Genomic DNA, 19,706 nt, shown 5'->3' on the forward strand with positions numbered 1-19,706 from the left:
TCTCTTATGGTTCCAAATGAATTTTTGGATTCTTTTTTCTAGTTCTGTGAAATATAGTGTTGGAATTTCAATTGGCATTGCATTGAATGGATTTAGCAGTTTTGGTAGTATGGCCATTTTCACTATGTTGATTCTTCCTACCCAGGAGCAGGGGATATCTTTCCATTTTTTAATATCCTCTTCAATTTATTTTTTCAGAGTGCTGTAGTTTTCAGTATAGAGATCTTTTGCTTCTTTTGTTAGATTGATTCCTAGATACTTCATTTTTTTGGATGCTATTGTAAAAGGAATTTTTCCCTTATTTCTCTCTCAGTGAGTCTGTTATTTGTGTATAAGAAGGCTATTGATTTTTGGGTGTTCACCTTGTATCCAGATACTCTACTGAATCTGTCAATTAAGTCTAGAAGTCTTTTGGTGGAGTTTTTTGGGTCTTCCATGTAGAGCACCATATCATCAGTAGAAGGCTATTGATTTTTGGGTGTTCACCTTGTATCCAGATACTCTACTGAATCTGTCAATTAAGTCTAGAAGTCTTTTGGTGGAGTTTTTTGGGTCTTCCATGTAGAGTACCATATCATCAGCAAATAATGACAGTTTAACTTCTTCCTTTCCTATCTTTATTGCTTTTATTTCTTTCTCTTGTCTAATTGCTGTGGCTAATGTTTCCAGAACTATATCAAAGAGGAGCAGTGATAATGGGCATCCTTGTCTTGTTCCTGATTTTAACATGAAGGTTTTCAGTTTTTGGCCAGAAAATTTCACTTTTAATAGCCTGGAGAAAAGGTCATGTCAACAATTTGGAAATAAAAACCTACTTAGGTGTTGACCCAAGAAAAAAGTACAACACAAAAGTTTTGAGAGTTATTAACAGATTTAAAAGTCGTTCTCATCTTTTCAGCAAAAGTGGTAGCTTCAACAATTTGGAAATAAAAACCTACTTAGGTGTTGACCCAAGAAAAAAGTACAACACAAAAGTGTTGAGAGTTATTAACAGATTTAAAAGTCGTTCTCATCTTTTCAGCAAAAGTACACCAAGTGTACCAAATTATCACAGTCATCTTTCCACAGAGAAAAACACTAATGCAGGCTATGAGATTTCTGAAAAGATTCACTGTTATATCTATGATTTTTATTTAAAACTTTAAGATTTTATCCATGCTTGTATTGCAGAAGAAAAGAGAAAATCTTGGAATAAAGACTAAATTTCAGTTTCTTCTAAAAAGAAGACAACATTACACTGAAACCCAGAATAACAATTATAATTCCTAAGGAAGCACAAGAACACGCCAGTTCACCCTCTTAGTAAATATAGTGCTGGGTAGTAATGAAGATTGCTTATCTAAACAAAGGTGTTTGACAAACCACACCTCTAATCAAGTTTCCCATTTTGAAGACTAGTATTGGCTTTCTCTTGTGTAATGAGAGAGATGACTTTGATGCACCCTTTAATGGACTTGGTAGAAGTGCTTCTCCTGTAACACTCTTTGCACTTCTAACTGAGGCCCATAGGGCCTGTGAGCATTACCTGAGGAGTAGTAAAAATAGTTATAGAAAGTGTTGAATTGTACTTACTGGGGAGAGTTAGAGCCTGGCCTCTTGGCAGATAGAGTACAGTGAGATCCTGAAGGAATTCATTTTGTTCTGATGTAATTACACCAAAGTTCATTATCTGTTCATTTTCTTTGTTGTTGGTTTCATTTTAGCAAAGCTTTATTTTAGATGTTGCTAGATAGATGATGTAATGCCAGTACATCAGAAAGCATTTTCTTACAGTAGAAATCAGTCCCTTTGGAGGGATTGGGGAGGTTTAACAGGCTAAGACCTCTTAAGGTCATTACCAAAGGTCAATAAATAATCGTTAGATTTTTTTTTTTTTTTTTAGGTAAAAGGCTTTGAATGCCCATTCTGCAAAGCAGCTTTACCATTTGTAGTGCTTCAAGGTGGACGAAAGGAGGGGCAACACCCTCTCAAGGCCTGAACATTTTGTATTCATGCTGGGAGAGGAAAAGCTTGCAAGTAAAATTAAGAGTCACTAAATTAGATAGCAATTCTAGGGTTGTCTGGAGCCACAGATATTCAAGCTTCAAATTCGTGGTTGAGACAGTTTGTAGAGAGGCTCCATGGTAAAGGAGGAAAAGTATAGGTCTTTCAATTTCATGCTCTGTGTGTACTGGTTTTGACATTTTGGCTAAGTTGCCCTTCTCTCTCTAAGCCTTAATTTCCTCAACTGTTAAATGAGATAATACCTATGACTCCAAGTTGCTTTAGTGATTAAGGAGACATTAAGGAAAGTTGTTATCACTCAGTAAGTAGGAATGACTGCTGGATATAGAAACCAGCGAGAGAGGGTTTGGGAGCTTTGACCCACAGATGACTGTAACCTGAGGGCAGGGACTTAGATATTTCACCTTGTAAGTGGGCAGTGACCCTTAAACCTCTTCTATTAGAAGAGAGATACTTTTTTTCTTGAAGTGCTGGGGATCAAACCAGGTCCTTGTGCATGCTAAGTGCATGTTACACCATTGAGGCAGACCCACAGCCCAGAGGATGGATTTGGGAGTGCATTCCTGAGAAATTCTTCCCAAAGGCATTTTAGGATGTTCCCATCCTCTAACCGGGATGAAGAGAGTATAATTGGGATTTGCCCATATGCCTGAGACTGTGGCTGTGGTCTCTGAATAAAGCTGTCAGCTTTTCCTTTGAGTAGCTGGGCCTGTAGCACAGCAATCAGAGCCACTGCCCCATTCTTCCCCAGAGCTTCTTCTGGGTGTCTCTCCTTTGCTTCTTCTTCATTGTCCTCTGCTTCCCTCTTTTGATTCAGTGAATGGAGCCCTTGTAAATTAGACCGGGGAGGGACGGATTAACAGAACAGTGTATAGATTTTATTTGATGTTCATTTTAATGTGACATGGGGACCTTTATATAAAGGAATTGACAACCTCAAAGAAGGGGACAGGACTGAGAGCTTACGCTTCATTTTTAACAAAGTAATAAATTGTGGAGACATAACAAGACAAAGTAAATGGATTTTTAGGCTTTTGGGGGCTGCAGTCCATGGTAAGGTAAATTTATGGGGAAACAAATAGAAGTAAAGGTAACTTGGCCATGTTGTGCAGGTCCCTTGGTACTGACTTTATGTCTTTGTGACCATAAAGCTTCCCCAGATGAGGGAATTTACGGACATCTTCCAGGAGTTCTGCATTTAGTCAGTTAGGCAAGCTCCAGGAAGGCTTCTTTTTGCAGTTGTTGAATCTCATTCAAATGACTTCAGCTAGAAATAATCTTTTTATGCCAAGGTGAAATATTTTGGGATGGTAATATTCTGATCCTTTTCAGTTCCCTGCAGAATAAAAAATGAAACCTAAAGCTAAGGAAACAAAGAAATGGTAGATTCTATACTAGTTTACCTAGTTGAAAAAGACCCACACAAATGAAACACACATTTTTTTGTTTGTTTTGAGAGAGGGTCTCGCTACATAGTTCAGGCTGGCCTTGGACTCACTATGTAGCCCAGGCTGGCCTCGAACTTGCAATGATCCTCCTGCCTCAGCTTTCTGAGTGCTGGGATTACTGGCCTGCACCACCATGTCTGGCTTTTCTTCCTTTTTTGGTGTTACCTGAGGCCGTTAGATTTTCAAATTAAAGTTAAAACAAATCAATAAATAATTAGAGATTCACTGGTAAGTGAATTTTAATGAAGTCAGTTTGTGAACACTTTTTTCTATTTTAGTCAGAAAATTGATTTGGTAGTGAGAAGAGGGAGAGGCAAGACTCGAACTGAACTCAACAGTCCAAGCAAGTTTATTAGCAAACCTAAGGGGGTCCTCTCTGATCTGGGGTGCAAAAGAGAGAAGGTGTCTTCTTACAGACTGAGGGGTGTGGTTTAAGGGCTTGGAAGGGGTGGGTGTGCTTTCTGAGGGAGACTTCCAGGAGACTGAGTGGGGGCCTTTGACTCTCTCTCTTGGTATCTGTCTGCTCAGGAAACCGAAGATTAAGTAAACAGAGACCTAGATCTGAAATGGTAGGTTTTGGCGAACATAGTCGTACTCCTGGCCAGTCTCTATTAGGTAGCTTCTTGGTCAGAGTGGGGAAGGCATTTATCACCTTGTTGCTACCCTGGATTCCTACAATATGTGTATAGGCAAAACCTGACGATTTACCTTTATTAATCATTGTAATCTCTGTACAGAGGGTGTTCTTGAGTACATTTCTTATAATGTGGAGCTCAGTAAATCTCAATGGTTCTTTTTTATTTTGTGAAAAAAATAAAACAATTTCATAACATAAGAGAATAACAGTAGTATATTGTATGTGTTCTTGAGTACATTTCTTATAATGTGGAGCTCAGTAAATCTCAATGGTTCTTTTTTATTTTGTGAAAAAATAAAACAATTTCATAACATAAGAGAATAACAGTAGTATATTGTGTTATTGTCTTTAAAGTGATTACTCCAAGTACAAGAAATTGATAAAATAGATTGTCTTGTACAAAAAAAAACAGATAATAGCACAAAACTTTCTGTACATTTCTTATAATGTGGAGCTCAGTAAATCTCAATGGTTCTTTTTTATTTTGTGAAAAAATAAAACAATTTCATAACATAAGAGAATAACAGTAGTATATTGTGTTATTGTCTTTAAAGTGATTACTCCAAGTACAAGAAATTGATAAAATAGATTGTCTTGTACAAAAAAAAACAGATAATAGCACAAAACTTTCTTTTCAGTGAACTAAGAGAAACTAGTATAAATGAAAAAAATTAGCATATATATATATATAAAATTATTTTTGAAACAGTGGAATAGGTAATTTAGGGAATTGTTTGAACTTCTCCCTACTTCTTATTTATCTATCTTCTATTTTGCTCTTTATTTGTAGTTTCTTATATAAGAGTAACCATGCACTATTTGAGTTTGTGTGTCTGGCTTATTGCACTTAGCATTGTGTTCTCCAGGTTCATGCATTTAACTTTGCCTCAAGTTTATATATATTTTTTATGGCAGAGTAGTGCTTCATTGTGTATAAATATCACATTTTCCTTATCCATTCATCTATTGATGGTCATATACACTATTTCCAGGATCTAGCTATTATAAATTGGGTAGTTGTAAACATAGGTATGCATGTATCCCTTTAATGTGATGATTTTTAACTCTTTTGGGAAATATCAGTGCTTCTTGTTATAGTTTTTCCTTTCTTACATGCCCAGTGGAAATTATGTCTGTTTTGATTAACACAAAATAAACGAAATTTATTGGTAGAATGGGAACAATTTCTGTGTTTACAAGGAAATCTCATTTTTCCTCTAGACAATAGTCATAGGATTTTTTTTTAATTACTCTGTTCTGGTTCAGGCTGTGGTGAATAATAAACCACACATGTGATCAGAACAAGGCCTGCTTCTTTTTCTCTGAGTCACATTTTAGATGCTGTGTAACTGATGGATTTGAATGTAATTGCCTGTTTTCTTGGTAGTTAAAAGATGACAGGGAAAGTATTACACGGACTATAATGTAGAAACTGTCTCCTTTGCTTGTTAGAAGTCTGTGTTTATAGAGAAGCGAGGCTTCCTTCTAGAGATGAGTTTCACCATGTTGCCAATCTTTTCTTTCGGTGACAGGTTAGAGGAGATGTGGAACATTATTATTTGGCTTTTTTTCTCCATCCCAGGGATACTACCGAGCTGGTTATTCCTTGTTGCGGCTACTCCAGCCTTATGAAGCTGCTCGCATGTTTTTTGAGGGTCTGCGACTTCTGCAGAGCAGCGAAGACCAAACCCAGATTGCTAATTTCCTTGTTGGAATCTTCACCACAATGAGCAGTAAGTTGAACTGGGGGAAAAGTTTTTCCTTTTTCAAAGTCCTTGTTAATTTATCTATATGGCTCCTGGGAAATAATTCCAGGGTGTTTCTTTGGGGTGTCTGTAATTTGAATGGAAAAAGCACTTTGGAACTTTAGATGGCTCAAACCTTTGTAAAAATAATGAGATCCTACTGCATAAATCACTTAACCTTCTAAGTTTTCTATTTTCCTATTTGTAATTTCCTGCTTACACTTACGTGGTTTGTGCTTTCCTGTGATTTTCTTCTGTATTTTTCTAATATGCTAAGAAAATATTCTTGACTGCTATGAAAATAATCTGGAAGGGCCAATAGAGGGTCCTATGAAAGGTGAACATGGGTGAAGAGCATTACAGCCACGAGTCCCCTTGCCTGGTACAGCAGTAGTTTCAATGAGGACTGACACACTCAGCCTTGGAGCGACTCATAGCGGAGCCTTAGGTGTGCTTGCACTGGATCACTATTCTGATGACCCGGTCTGTGAGATGACTTTGTCAGTGGCCCAGATTTGGCAAAATCAGAAACCTGTAAAGCACAATGTAATGTACCCCTTGCCAGTGATGCTGCAATTTTAAGCCCTGTAAATGTCTAGGACACTGTTTTCAAATATTGTTTGATCAAATTTAAGTTGCACTGATTTGAGAATGTGCCATTCACTTATGTTCTGCCCCTGAAAGACAGCAGTGACTATAATACATATCTCTGTTTCAAAGTTGCTAAAATGTGAAAAATGGCACATATTAAAATCATGGAAAGATGGTCTTTGGCTTTCAGAAGTGGGGAAATCATTGCTGACAATTGATTTTGACAAATTTGGCACATAGAGGAGGTCAGCACAGTTGCAGTCAGTGGTGAGAGGTTAAAGAAAGGCACAGCCTTCTTTTCCTGTGCAATTGGGTTCTGTTCAGAAGTCCTTGCCTATGCTTATGTCTTTAGGAGTTTCACCCATTTTATCTTCCACCAAGATTCAATCTTTTGTCTGTGGAAAGCCAGTTTTCCCAGAATCATTTGTTAAAGTGGCTATCTTTCTTCTAGTGTATATTTTTGGCTCCTTTGTCAAATATTAGATGACTGGATGGGCCTGGGATTGTTTTTATATCCTCTGTTCTGTTCCACTGATCCTTTTGTCTGTTTTTATGCCAAATGCCATTCTGTTTTTATCACTATAGTTTTATTATATAACTTGAAATCTGGGATTGTGATGCCTCCTACTTTGTTCTTGTTACATAGGATTGCTTTTGCTATTCTGGGTCTCTTCTGGTTCCATATGAATTACAGAGTTGTTTTTTCCAGTTCTGTGCAGAATGCTGTTGGTATTTTAATTTGGATGGCATTAAATCTATATAACAGTTTTGAAAGTATGGCCATTTTGACAAAATTGGTTCTTCTTATCCAAGATAGAGGATATCTTTCTATTTTCTAGTTTCCTCTTTAATGTCCTTTTTCAGAGTACTGTAGTTTTCATTGTAGTGATCTTTCACTCCTTTGGTAAGGTTAATTTCCAAGTATTTAATTTTTCTACAGTTTTGAAAGTATGGCCATTTTGACAAAATTGGTTCTTCTTATCCAAGATAGAGGATATCTATTTTCTAGTTTCCTCTTTAATGTCCTTTTTCATTAAAGTACTGTAGTTTTCATTATAGTGATCTTTCACTCCTTTGGTAAGGTTAATTTCCAAGTATTTAATTTTTATTGATGCTATCATGAAAGATATTGTTTTCCCAATTTCTTTCCTAGTGGCTTCATCATTGTTGTAGGAGATTGCTATTGATTTTTCTATGTGAATTTTATGTCCTGCTACCTTGCTGACTTTGGTTAATTCTAGGAGTCTTTTGGTGAAATTTACTTTGATCAATTATAAAGGACTTTATACTTTAGAAATGCCTTTCTGATGTCCTTAAGTTATCACTTGTCTATATGTGGTCTGAATTCATTGGTGGGCATTTTTGTAGATGCTCTAGTCTTTTTTCATATTAACATTTCCAAATTATGGAACTTTCTTTCAGGTGACTCCATTGTTTTGCAGAGTTTTTTGCCCTGCTTTGATCATATTTTCACTACTGGATTTTCAACAGAAGTATGGAAGTGTGTAATAGAAAAGTTGGCAAAGAAAGGATTATGGCATGTAAGTAAAAGGAGATAGCATTCTTATGGGGAAAGTAGACTCTTGATTAAAAAATTTCTAATGAGATAATTGACCATGTGAACTGAAGAAAAGGTGAAAAGGGCTAAAGGTATAGGGAAAATGGGACGGGTAGGGGAAAGGTAATAAGGGAAAAGAAAAAAATAGGAGAAAATGAAAAAATGGAAATAAAGTGTTTGTAAATGTGAAGGGAGGGCATGGACAAGGGGGAAAAATGAGAACCAAGACCTGTCATGTAAAGGTACAAGATCCCAATAATGAATGTAATTGTACTGTATACCTAAAATGTACCAATAAACTCAATAAAAGAAAAAAATTTCTTTCTGTTGCCACTGAGTGATTATAATGTATTATTTGTTAATCTTGATGCCAGCATAACTTTTTAACTGAATCCCATTAAAAATGGAAAGTCATTGAGATGTATTAGTTTCTATTATTTTTAAGATGGTAAAATATTTAGTTTGTGGCATCCTCACTCCTTGCTGCATCTCCTTTGCTATCGCAGAAATACAAAGTCTGTATGCTAATGGTAGTGTGAAATGAGGAAAATCGACAATTGCATATTAATTTTTATAATCCTTTTTATTTTGGACTTGCTAATGTCAGCCCAGGTAACCTAATTCATGCTATTCATAAAAGTTTCTGTATATAGTTTGAGGGACTGCTAATTAGGGACTAGCAGCTAAATGAGGTTGAAGGTCTCCTTGAACCCTAATTCTTCACTTACTATTTTGGATAATCACTTTCTCTTTTAGTGTCAGTTCCTCATTTGTATATTGCAATACAGTACATTCCTACTAAGATCCACCCTATCAATGTAAGATTTTTCCCTCCTAGGAGAGATACAGTACCCCCCATTGGCAAAGGCAGCTTTAATGGTCCACATTCATTTTCTCTCAGGGTTTTGTTGAGGATTAAGTGAGGATTAAGAGTTAGTGGACCAGTGTACCTAATCATGATATCAGCTAATGGTTGCTGAAGTCTTACAAGGTGCCAGGCAGTGAGCTAAGAAGTTTTATAGTACCTATCATATGCTAAATGCCCAGTGGATGGTAGTTTTTATTGATGATGGATTATAAATACTCATGAGAATGAGCTGGTCGAGTCTGGGAATTTGGTTATAAAGGGCCTGCTGGGCTTTTTAAAGCTAGGCACCAAAAAGCAAGGGCAAAAGTCACCAAAAGCAAGGGCAACCTTTTAAGAACTCTGAATCCAGGCAGGTCACATGACTTTAGAATGGAGAATGCATCACATTTTGGCAAGGTCATGGATTCCACAGGAAATCTCATGAAATCTATGGGACTCTTTACATGCAGAGACATATATACTATATAATATAATAATGATGAATATATATATATATATATATTTATTCAAAACACTAATGTGCTGTAGTCTAGATTGAATTTTTTTTTTTTAACCCAGATGCAAAGGAGTTGTTGGGAAATCCCCTAAAGTCTAGTCAGGGCTTCCTGAAGCTTACCCCTCCCCTCAATTTAAATGACTTGGAAAAATAGGCAGTGAGTATAAGGAGAGCAGACTGGTTTCTTCCAGAATCAGGAATCAGAAATTTAGGGCCCTGTTAAAATACATCGGAATCTTTCCTCTTTAGTTAAGATATCTGGATGAAGAGATCTGTAAAGACCATTCTAGCTTTATTTGGAAAAGTTCTGTTCACATTGCTAGGGTACATCTAGGAAGCTTTGGTCCTTATCAGCAGGAATATAGTTCAGTTTATAGCACCCAGGAAGAATTGTTGTTCCTCTCCCCAGTGTGGGGCAGACATGAATAGAGTGCCATGCCTTAGGTGAGGAAGGAAAAGAAATTAGAGCTGGGCAGCTTCTTCTAGATCATCACCCCATGCGAACAAAGGAACACCTAAGAATCCATTTCAAGTGGGAGGTCCAACATCTGACTTCCGTGGGGCCAGGTAATTCTTAAATACAGCAGACTGGGGCATCTTATTTTATTTATTTATTTATTTTCTGAGACAGGGTCTCACTAGTTGAGACTGACCTGGAACTCATTTTGTAGCCCAGGCTGGTCTTGAACTCACAGTGATCCTCCTGCCTCAGCCTCCCGAGTGCTGGAATTACAAGCGTGTGTCACCATGCCCAGCTTGGGGCATCTTATTAAAACCAGGCCAATAATTAAGACTGTCAGAGCTCTGAATGTATCATATAGGGTTGAATGTAGGTAGTGGGTCTGGTTAGTGTGAGCACCAAACTAAAAGGAGCTAGAAGTAAAACATGACCATAGTCCCAGTTCCTGTGTTCCTAAGTGTGCTAGCAAGATCATACATGAAGGAGGGTGGAGCTGAGACTCTGTCTATAGTCATGGTCATACCAGAGCTTTGAATTCTTAGATCTGTCGGCACCCTGGATGATCTCAGTAGGGTCCTCTCTGGATGTGCTGTGTGACTTAGGAAAAGCTGCTTAACTTCTCTGGGATTCATCTTATTCAGTGACTTTTTGATAGGGTCAGTGATTAAACAGCTGGCTTTCTGAAAACAAAACCCTGATTTGTAGCATTTGCCAATTTCCATGCTATGCATACTACTTCCATCATGATCAGTTTCTAGCTATCACTGTGACCCATGGGACTTGATATTGGGGAGAAGTATGCACAGCCAGCTCACTCGCTGATAGGAACTGGTTCCAGCACATCATTTGATAGGTACTGATGGGCCCAAATGTTTGTAGTGGACAAAACACTGATGTGCTGAAGATGGGATGGGATACTTCTAAAGGGTTTGAGTCTTGTGTTTGAGATGCTTTAAGAACTGTGCAGGGAATTGGTTTTTTACCCAGGTGCAAATGTATTCTTGGTAGTGCTGCTTAATGCCCATTGCTCCTGTCCACAGCAGGCTTTGAGGAAACATATGGAGATCTTAGTCCTCAGCAAAAACAGGAAGTTTGTTAGACTGAGATTTTAGATATTGTGGCTCAAGCGGAAAAATTTGATAGGTAGATTAAAATAGGAAACAGAACTAGAGGAATTTTTTGGTTTGTTTTTTTGGTTAAGGCTTAGAATAACTATTTTGCACTAATAGCCTATGTGTCTTTTCTTTTCTTTCCTCCTGTCAGTCATTTCTACTGTTGTCAGCAAAAAAAGATCGACTACCAGGAGATATCCAAGTCCCTGAGTTGTCACTGAAAAGTCTGTTTCAGGTAAGGTGGCTTCTTGAAATTGCTGGTTTCAAATTAGTGCACTTAAGCCTTGTATTTGGGACTTCCCCTTTAGCTGCCTCATCACAGATCTCCTGTAATTCTTCCTGTGCCTCTTTTTTTTTTTTTTCAGAAGTACGTCTTCATTGGGCTTTATGAGAAAATGGAACAGGTGCCCAAGTTAGTCCAGTGGCTTATCTCCATTGGTGCAAGTATTGAGACTATAGGGCCGCACCCACTTCATGCCCTCATGCAGCTCTGTATCCAAGCAGGTGAGTGCTCTCCCAGTTACCCTCCAACTACCTTACAGCTCTGAGCCCCCGGAATCTGCTGTGCACAAGTGAAACCAGAAACTAGCCACCTGATTGTAGATTATCCAAATAATCTGAATTTTCAAATGAATGAAAGCAGCAGGGAAATAACATCATTTTTATTTCTCCTAAGACATAGTAGCCATAAGAGGTTCAAACTGAAAGGATTTTGTGTTCCTAGACAGATTTTGGCAGCAGGGTGGAGCCCTGGGACCCAAGGAGGAGACTTTGGATAAACAGCTGATGCTGGCCAGCGCTCTTAGGAGAGCTGTGGTTTCCCCCTGCTGGCAAACGCAGCCTTTGGTGATTCTCTTCCCTCTACATTCATTTTCTTTTCAGCCCAGAGGGCTAACTGCTGTGTTTTGAGATTTGGCTGGGAAATCCTAAGGGAAACACAGGCTATTACTGATACACTTTAGTTGTGATTCTTTTAAAGAACTGCTATTTCCATAAAATTGTTTCTTTTTAAAGCTTTGCCATCTGGTTATAGGACTTAAATTTTAAAATATTTTTATCCTGTCATTAACACACATGTACTCTCACACTTGTACTTTAGAAAGAAGTTTGTTTTCCTTGCCAAGCATATGAGGCATTGCTATTGGACATTTACCCATACCATTTTAGAGCCAGAAGGGGCTAAGAGAACTTTTGTAGGCTACCTTTTCTAGATTGTGTCATTTTCCCAGGTATGGCTGTTTGGGGGTGGCCAGGGACTTGAGGCCTTAGACTTCTATGTTTGCTTTTGCCAGATTGTTCTCAACATTATCCAGTTCACATACTGGGGAATCCATGAGAGATTTTATTCTTACACAGATATTGGCGGATAAAACATTAAAACATTTCAAAGTAAAGCTGGTAAAATCAACTGAATCCAATCCTCCCACCTTGAAATTAGGAAGCTGGAATGCAGGAAAGTATACCTATGATCATGAAGGTCATTACTCTCCATTGTGTCTATTTTTTAAGTGAGTCCTCTGGTTATAATCAGTGTCAACAAGATCAAGCCTTTCAATTTATCTCTGATTGGTTCTTCAGGGGACAGCTCTGATATGGTGACAAATGGTGCTCATAGAGTTGACAGAGGTGTGTGGCTTTCCACGATCTCAGAGCTATAAAGAAGGAGTCTGGGAAAAGAGTATGTTCTGTTGACAGAAAGGCAGTGGGGCAGTCTACTTAGAGCTTCTGGCTTGCTGACTGGAGCGGGTGGTGCCCTGCCCAGACCCTCTTCCTGCCAGTGCCCATCCCCATCTGCTCTCAGTGTTGGCTGCTAACAACTCAACAGCTGCCTTGTTGGCCAGAGAATTGCTCTTTGCCAACAGGGAGGTTCCCAGGGACATTCTTCATTAACCTGCAGCTTTTGACTGACTGACTGACATGGGGATTCAAAAGGCTGGCTCTTGTGCCTCAGGGTGCTCAGTGCTGTGGAGAAGTTCAGGCTCCAGGACTCTTCATGGGCTCAAGGCTGGAGTTGACTCCAGCCATGACCTCTGGCTCAGCTCATCCCTATACCCTCTCTTGCGTCTCTCACTTTCCTTCTCCCGAGATCCTGCGCTTCCTCAGTAAGTCACCTGTATAAGATTCCCTGTCACAGACTTCCAGGAAGTCTGACCCAAGATTATTGTGAATAAGGTTCTGTAACTCTTTTCAATTTACAAACACCATTGTCTCCCCGTACTTCTTTATTTGAGAGTAAAAATGTGTGTTGGGCTTTCCATTTGGTTCCCTTACTTTGGCACACATTAATTTGCTTTGCTGATTTTATGTATGTAGAAGATAAATCTGTAACTCATTTGAAATCCCTGCAGGGGAAAGCCACCTTTTCAGGTGGTTAATGGAATACGAGCCTGAGTGGAAAAGCCACATCAATCAGAGGGATGAAGATGGCTGCACTGTCCTGCATGTTGTGGCTGCCCACTCTCCGGGATACCACATCAAGCGTAAGTAGCAACACCATGCGGGAGGGTGTGACGTGTGCTCTGTGACTTTGGACATTAGAAAACCAGCACAGCTTACCACTACCGTTTACTGGTCCTACCCTGTGGTAGGCTCAGAGGGCTAGACGTTCTCAGCTAAACATGGCTGGGAGAATAGACTGTATGCAGAAAGGTGGGGCGAGAGAAGGAAGAATTGCTGGGTTTCTGTGCTCTTTTGGCTTTATGTGGCTTCTGAGGGAGGTGAATGACCGAAAGACATGGGCGGCTGGCTGTTTTATTCACTCCCCCGTCACAAGTGCTTTATTTTACGTGGAATCTGTGTTAACTGCTTGAGATAAACTTCAACCGGACGACAGACGTGGTTCTACCTTCGTGGTACTTAAAATTTAGGGCACACAGTGTATCCTCCCATACACTAGAAAAAGAGAGAAGAGGGGCTGGAAAATGCAGGAAAAAGCTGGTTCTTTTGACATGGACGTACCTTATTCATCTGTGAAACAGGAAGACTGTTCATTCCTACAGAGCTCTTTGAGGGCATTCATTTTTCCTGAAACTCTCAGCCCTCTCTGCCTGCGTTTTTTTGTTTTGGATGGAGGAAAACTGTTTTCCCCCACATAAATGGAGTCTCAACCTCAGTGGAAGGGAGGGGACAGGAAGTGGTGGGACATTTATGCGTGGTGTTGCCGAAGCCCGAAGCTGATCACGGGAACCAAGTTGGGCTGGTGTCTGATGTCAAGAGACACTGGAAATTTGGATTAAAAAAAAAAAAAGAAACAATTATGAAGTCTTATGATTTTCAAATATCTGCTCAGAATTAAACATGCCTGTGGACTAGACAACTGGAAGGCCTCCTTTTGGGGACCTCTAGTTTGGTAGTTCACCTTGGGAAACTGTGGCCTTTACTTTCATCAGGTCTCATGCAGAGTCCAGTGAGGCTGTGTCTCTAATATCATTCCCCACTGAACTGGGAGCCCAGAGATCTACACCTGGAGACACAGAGAAAGTGTATTTCATGGATTTTTGAAATTTTATTGAAATGAAATTCATAATGATATAATTCCCTTGTTTAAAGCATACAATTCAATGCTTTCTAGTGTATCACAGAGTTTTGCAGCTTCTGTATCATTGCACTCAATTTTAGGACATTTTTATCATGTCCAAAGGAAAACCCAGGTCAATTAGCAGTCATTGTGCATTTTTCCTTATTCTGCCAGTCCTAAGCAAGCACTAATTCATTTTCTGTCTCTATGGATTTGCCTATTCTGGATATATCATATAAATGGAAATTTATAATGTATAGTTTTTGTAACTGGCTTTTTTCCCTAGTATAATATTTTCAGTATTACTCTAGGTCAGTGATGTGAACCCCAAACCCACTTATTGATTGTGAAATGCCAACACTGCCATTAAATCTGAATAACGCAATTAAAACCTTTCTTTAGTTTAGAAAAAACAACTCATACATTAACATATTTGTCTTAAGAAAAAAGCAAATAACATGGGTGCCATAGCACTGATTTTTTTTTTTTTTGTACTGGGAATCAAACGGAGGACCTTATCCTTATGAGGCAGGTGGCAGAACCACTGAGCTAAATCCCCAGCCCACCACTGATCTTTGTTGTAGCAGAAATTAGTAGAACTTCATTTGTTTTTATTACCAAGTAATATTCCACTTTCTGAATATACCATATTTGTTTCTTCATCAGTTGATGGATGTATGAGTTGCTTCCATTTTTGGCTAGTATGAATGATGCTGCTATAAACATTTGCATAATTCTCATTATACAGGTCATCCACTTCACTGGTTAAATTCATTCCTGTTTTTTGGGGATAGATACTGTAAATGGAATTTCTTTCTTGATTTTCTTCTCAGAAATTTAATTCTCGGTGTATAAAAAAGCTACTGGATTTTGTATGTTGATTTTGTAACTTGCAACCTTACTGAATTTTTTAATGAGTTCTATCAGTGTTTTTTAATTAAGTCTTTAGATTTTTCTATAATGTAAAATCATGTCATCTTTTTTTCTTTTATTGAGTTTATTGGTACATTTAAGGTATACAGTACAGTTTCGTTCATTATTGGGATCTTGTACCTTTACATGACAGGTCTTCGTTCTCATTTTTTTCCCCTAAAATCATGTCACCTTTAAATTGATGTGATACAGATACTTTTACCTCCTCTTTTTCTATTTGGACATGCTTTCTTTGTTTCTCTTATTATTGTGGTTAAGACTATATTGAATTAGAATGGTAACAGTGCATATCCTTGTCTTGTTCCTGTCTCAGCGAAAGTGATACCAGCTTTTCTCCATTCATTATGATGTAGGCTGTGGATCTGTCCTATATAGCCCTTGCTATGTGGAGTTCCTTTTATACTTAATTTTTTGAGGGCTTTAAAAAATTATGATTTGTTGCTGGGTGTGGTGGCACATGCCTGTAATCCCAGCACTCAGGAGGCTGAGGCAGGAGGATTGCTATGAGTTTGAGACCAGCCTGGACTACATAATGAGTTCAGGTCAGTCTCAACCACATAGCGAGACTCTGTCTCAAAAAAAAATTATGATTTGTTGACTGCTTTTTTTCCTCTCTGTATTGAGATGATCATATGGTTTTTAATCCTTCATTCTGCTGATGTGATGATGTGTTATGTTTGTCAAATTGCATATATTGAGCCATCCTTGCATCCTTAGGATAAATCTCACTTGTTCATGTCATATAATCACAAGTGATGTTAGATTTAATTTGCTACATTTTTGAGAATTATTGCAGTTATGTTCACCAGGGATCTTAGTATTCTTTTGTTATTGTTGTTGTGTCTTTCTTTGGTGTTAGTATCAAGGCAGTGCTGGCTTTGTAGAATGAGTTTGGAAAGGTCCTTTTCCTTTGAACTTTGAAATAGTCTGAGAAGATCCAGGTGTGGTGGCGCACGCCTGTAATCCCTGCACTCGGGAGGCTGAGGCAGGAGGATCGCTGTGAGTTCGAGACCGGCCTGGGCTACATAGTGAATTCCAGGTCAGCCTCAACTACATAGTGAGACCCTGTCTCAAAAAAAAAAAGGAGCCTGAGAAGAATTTGTGTTGGTTCTTAAAGTTTGATAAAATTCAGTAGTGAGGCTAGCTGGTCCTGGGATTTTCTTGGAAGGTTTTATTTCTGTTTCAATCTAGTTACTTACTACTGGTCTTTTCAGAGTTGCCCTGTTCTTATGGTTTAATTTTGGTAGGTTACAGGTGTCTAGAAATCCATTTATGCTAGGCATTATTAGAGACGAGGAAGGGAATGTAGGGTGAGGCAGGATGGTTAGTGTGTTAATAGGGGATGGACATAGTCAAAAGATGTTGCATACATGTATGAATCTGCCAAAACAAAACCCATTGATCTGTATACTAATAAAAAAGGAGAGAAAATTGTTTAATTTCCATGTATTTTGTGCTTTCTAAAGTTTCTCTTTTTTTGTGACATTGGGAAATGAACCCAGGAGGACCTTGTGCATGTTCCATTGAGGCTAGAGAAGATACATGCTATGATTTTTTTATTTTTTTATTTGTTGGGACTTGTATTGTGGCCTAATAGTGAACATTCCACATGCAGAGAAGAATGTGTATTCTGCAGCTGTTGAATGAAACAGAACTGTAAATGCCTGTTAGGTCCAATTGGTCTATAGTATAGTTTAACTCTGATGTTTCTTTGTTGATTTTTTGTGTAGAAGATCTGTCTACTGATGGAAATGGGATATTAAAGTCCTCATCTACTATTGTGCTAGAATCAGTTCTTGTTTCAGATTTTATTATGTTTTTCTTATGTAATTGGGTGTTCTGATGTTGGATGCATGTATATTTACGGTGGTTATTTCCTCATCTTGAATTGGTTTCTTTATCATTAGATAGTCAGCTTTGTCTCTTTTTACTGTTTTTGACTTAGAGTCTACTTCATCTGATATACAGAGCTGTTTTGTTTTCCATTTTTAATCTGTGCATGTTTTGCAAAGTGAATTTCTTTGTAGGTAGCATAACATGGGTCTAGGTTTTTTTTGTTTTTGTTTTTTTGGTACTGGGGATGGAACTCAGGACCTTGCACTTACAAGGCAGACGGTGGCACTACTGAGCTAAATCCTGGCCCATATTTTCTAAAAAAATTCAGTTAGCCAGCCAAAATCATTTAATTTGGGAATTTAATCCATTCATATTCAGGCTTATTATCAATAAACAAAGATATGCTCTTCTGTGAATTTTTTTCTAGTTGTTTTGTATATGTTTTTCCTTCCTCTCTTGTTCATCTTTGTGGTTTTTGTGGTGTTTTGTATGATAAGGCTTGATTCTTTTTTCTCTTTTGTGTATCTTAGTTTTATGTGCTACTGTTTTTCACGATGGTCATTATCGTTTTGCTTCTAGTGTAGGACTTTTTAAGCATTTCATGTAGGGCCCATCTGACAGTGATGAATTCTCTGCTTTTGCTTGTTTTGGAAAGTCTTTGTCATGTATGATGGAGAGCTTTTCTGGATCTTAGTATTCTTAGTCAGTATTATATTGTGGCTATGAAATGTCCCCCCAGTGGATTAGTCCATTGATGGATTCATAATTTGATGGCATTTTTGGGAGGTTATGGAAACTTGTGAGGTGGGGCCTAGTTGAAGGGAGTGGGTCATAAAATTATAACCTTGGACACACTGTCCTTGGACCTCTCCTTTCTGGCCTTCTCTTTGCTTCCTGGCTGCCATGAGGTGAGGAGCTTTTCTTTACCAGGCCCTTCTGTCCATGATATTTGCCTTACCACAGGCCTAAAAACACTGGAACCAGACAACCATGGTCTGAAACCGTGAGCTAAAATAAATCTTTTGTTTTTTTAAGTTGCTTTTCTCAGGTATTTTGTCACAGTGATGAAATGCTAACACAGTCAGAAATTTTTTTCTTTCAGGACTTTGAATATATCATCTCATTCTGTTCAAATGTATAGTTTCTGCTGAGAAATTTGCTGTTAGTCTAATGGGGATTCCTCCTTTGTCATGTCAAATATTTTTGATAGTTTGAGTATAATTTGTCTCGCAAAAGATTTTTGTTTGTGTGTGTTTTGTTTTTGTATTTTTTTGGGGGAGTACTGGGGATTGAACTCAGGACCTTACACTTTCAAAACAGGCGGCAGAACCACTGAGCTTATTACCCGGCTGTGTGTTTATTTTTTGGCCAAGTATATTTGGGTTCCTTTGAGCTTACTGGACCTGGCACTCATATTTTTCTTGAGATCTGAAAAGTTTTCTGAAATCATTTTGTTAACTAGATTTTTTTTTTTGTATCGGGACTTGAACTCGGGACCTTGTGCTTGTGAGGCAGGCAGTGGAACCACTGAGCTAAATCCTAGGCCTTTGACTAGACTTTTCTATGCTGTTCCCCTTCTCTTTTCCTTCTGGAACTCCCATAAGGCAGATGTTTGCTCTCCTAATAGTGTTTAACAGCCTAGGTTTACACTATTTCTTAATAAACGCAGAAACCTTTTTAACTTTCTAAAAGTTGAGAGAATAACTGTGAAGTGAAGAGAAGGCCCATTCTTCATGTTGGGCTCCTTCCACATTCTTGGCAGAATAAGGACTCATAAATCTTGCAAGTTTTGCGTCCTCCTTCCTTCTCTTTCTCCTTAACCTCATCCTTTTTTTCATCAGGAAAACTAATCCTTTTATTTAAAATCCTTTTTATTTTGGACTACCAGAAAAATTAGCAAAATTGTTTTTCTGTGTCCCTCATTCAGCTTCTTATACTGTTTCTCTCCCAATATGTAACAGTTCATCATTATTTCTTATTTCCTTGTCTTTCACTACCTTGATCCTTCTGGACAATGTTGGTCAGTTATTTTGTAGACTGCCTATCAATTTGGATTTTTTTGTTGTTTTCTTGTGAGTAGAATGAAGTTATATATTTTTCTTAAGACTATTGGAGAAGCTGGGTGTGTAATCCCAGCGCTTGGGAGGCTGAGGCAGGAGGATCTCTGTGAGTTCGAGACCAGCCTGGGCTACATAGTGAGTTCCAGGTCAGTCTCAACTACATAGTGAGACCCTGTCTTAAAAAAAAAAGAATATTGGAGAAATTATTTTGTATTTTCAGTGTATTCTATCAAGGAGTTCACGATATCAACATGTCATGATGTTAACTTTGAGTTACTGGTTAAGGTGTGATCTGTGGGATTTCTCCACTGTGAAGTTACTGTCTTTCTGATTGCAGTTAATAAATATCTTGGAAGAAATATTTTGAAACTCTGCAAATAACCCTGTTTCTCTTAAAACTTTTGCAGGGTAAATATTGTACATATGGTATATAGTATAGGT

The 19,706-nt window shown here is 38.2% G+C and overlaps 1 protein-coding gene across 3 annotated transcripts in view; it reads left to right on the forward strand.

The window, feature by feature from the left end:
• The window catches only part of Trank1 (tetratricopeptide repeat and ankyrin repeat containing 1), a 113,550-nt gene that overhangs the window by 37,818 nt on the left and 56,026 nt on the right, over positions 1 to 19,706 (forward strand). For all 3 annotated transcript variants that reach the window (XM_033756997.1, XM_010629675.2, XM_010629676.3), the window contains 5 exons: positions 5,672 to 5,822; positions 7,848 to 7,966; positions 11,071 to 11,154; positions 11,285 to 11,423; positions 13,268 to 13,399. In XM_033756997.1, coding sequence (XP_033612888.1) covers positions 5,672 to 5,822; positions 7,848 to 7,966; positions 11,071 to 11,154; positions 11,285 to 11,423; positions 13,268 to 13,399 — 625 coding nt within the window. The remainder of the gene's footprint in view (positions 1 to 5,671; positions 5,823 to 7,847; positions 7,967 to 11,070; positions 11,155 to 11,284; positions 11,424 to 13,267; positions 13,400 to 19,706) is intronic.

This window comes from Fukomys damarensis, unplaced genomic scaffold (genome assembly GCF_012274545.1).
Source record: "Fukomys damarensis isolate Sample0158 unplaced genomic scaffold, DMR_v1.0_HiC HiC_scaffold_28, whole genome shotgun sequence".
Classification (NCBI taxonomy): Eukaryota; Metazoa; Chordata; class Mammalia; order Rodentia; family Bathyergidae; genus Fukomys; species Fukomys damarensis.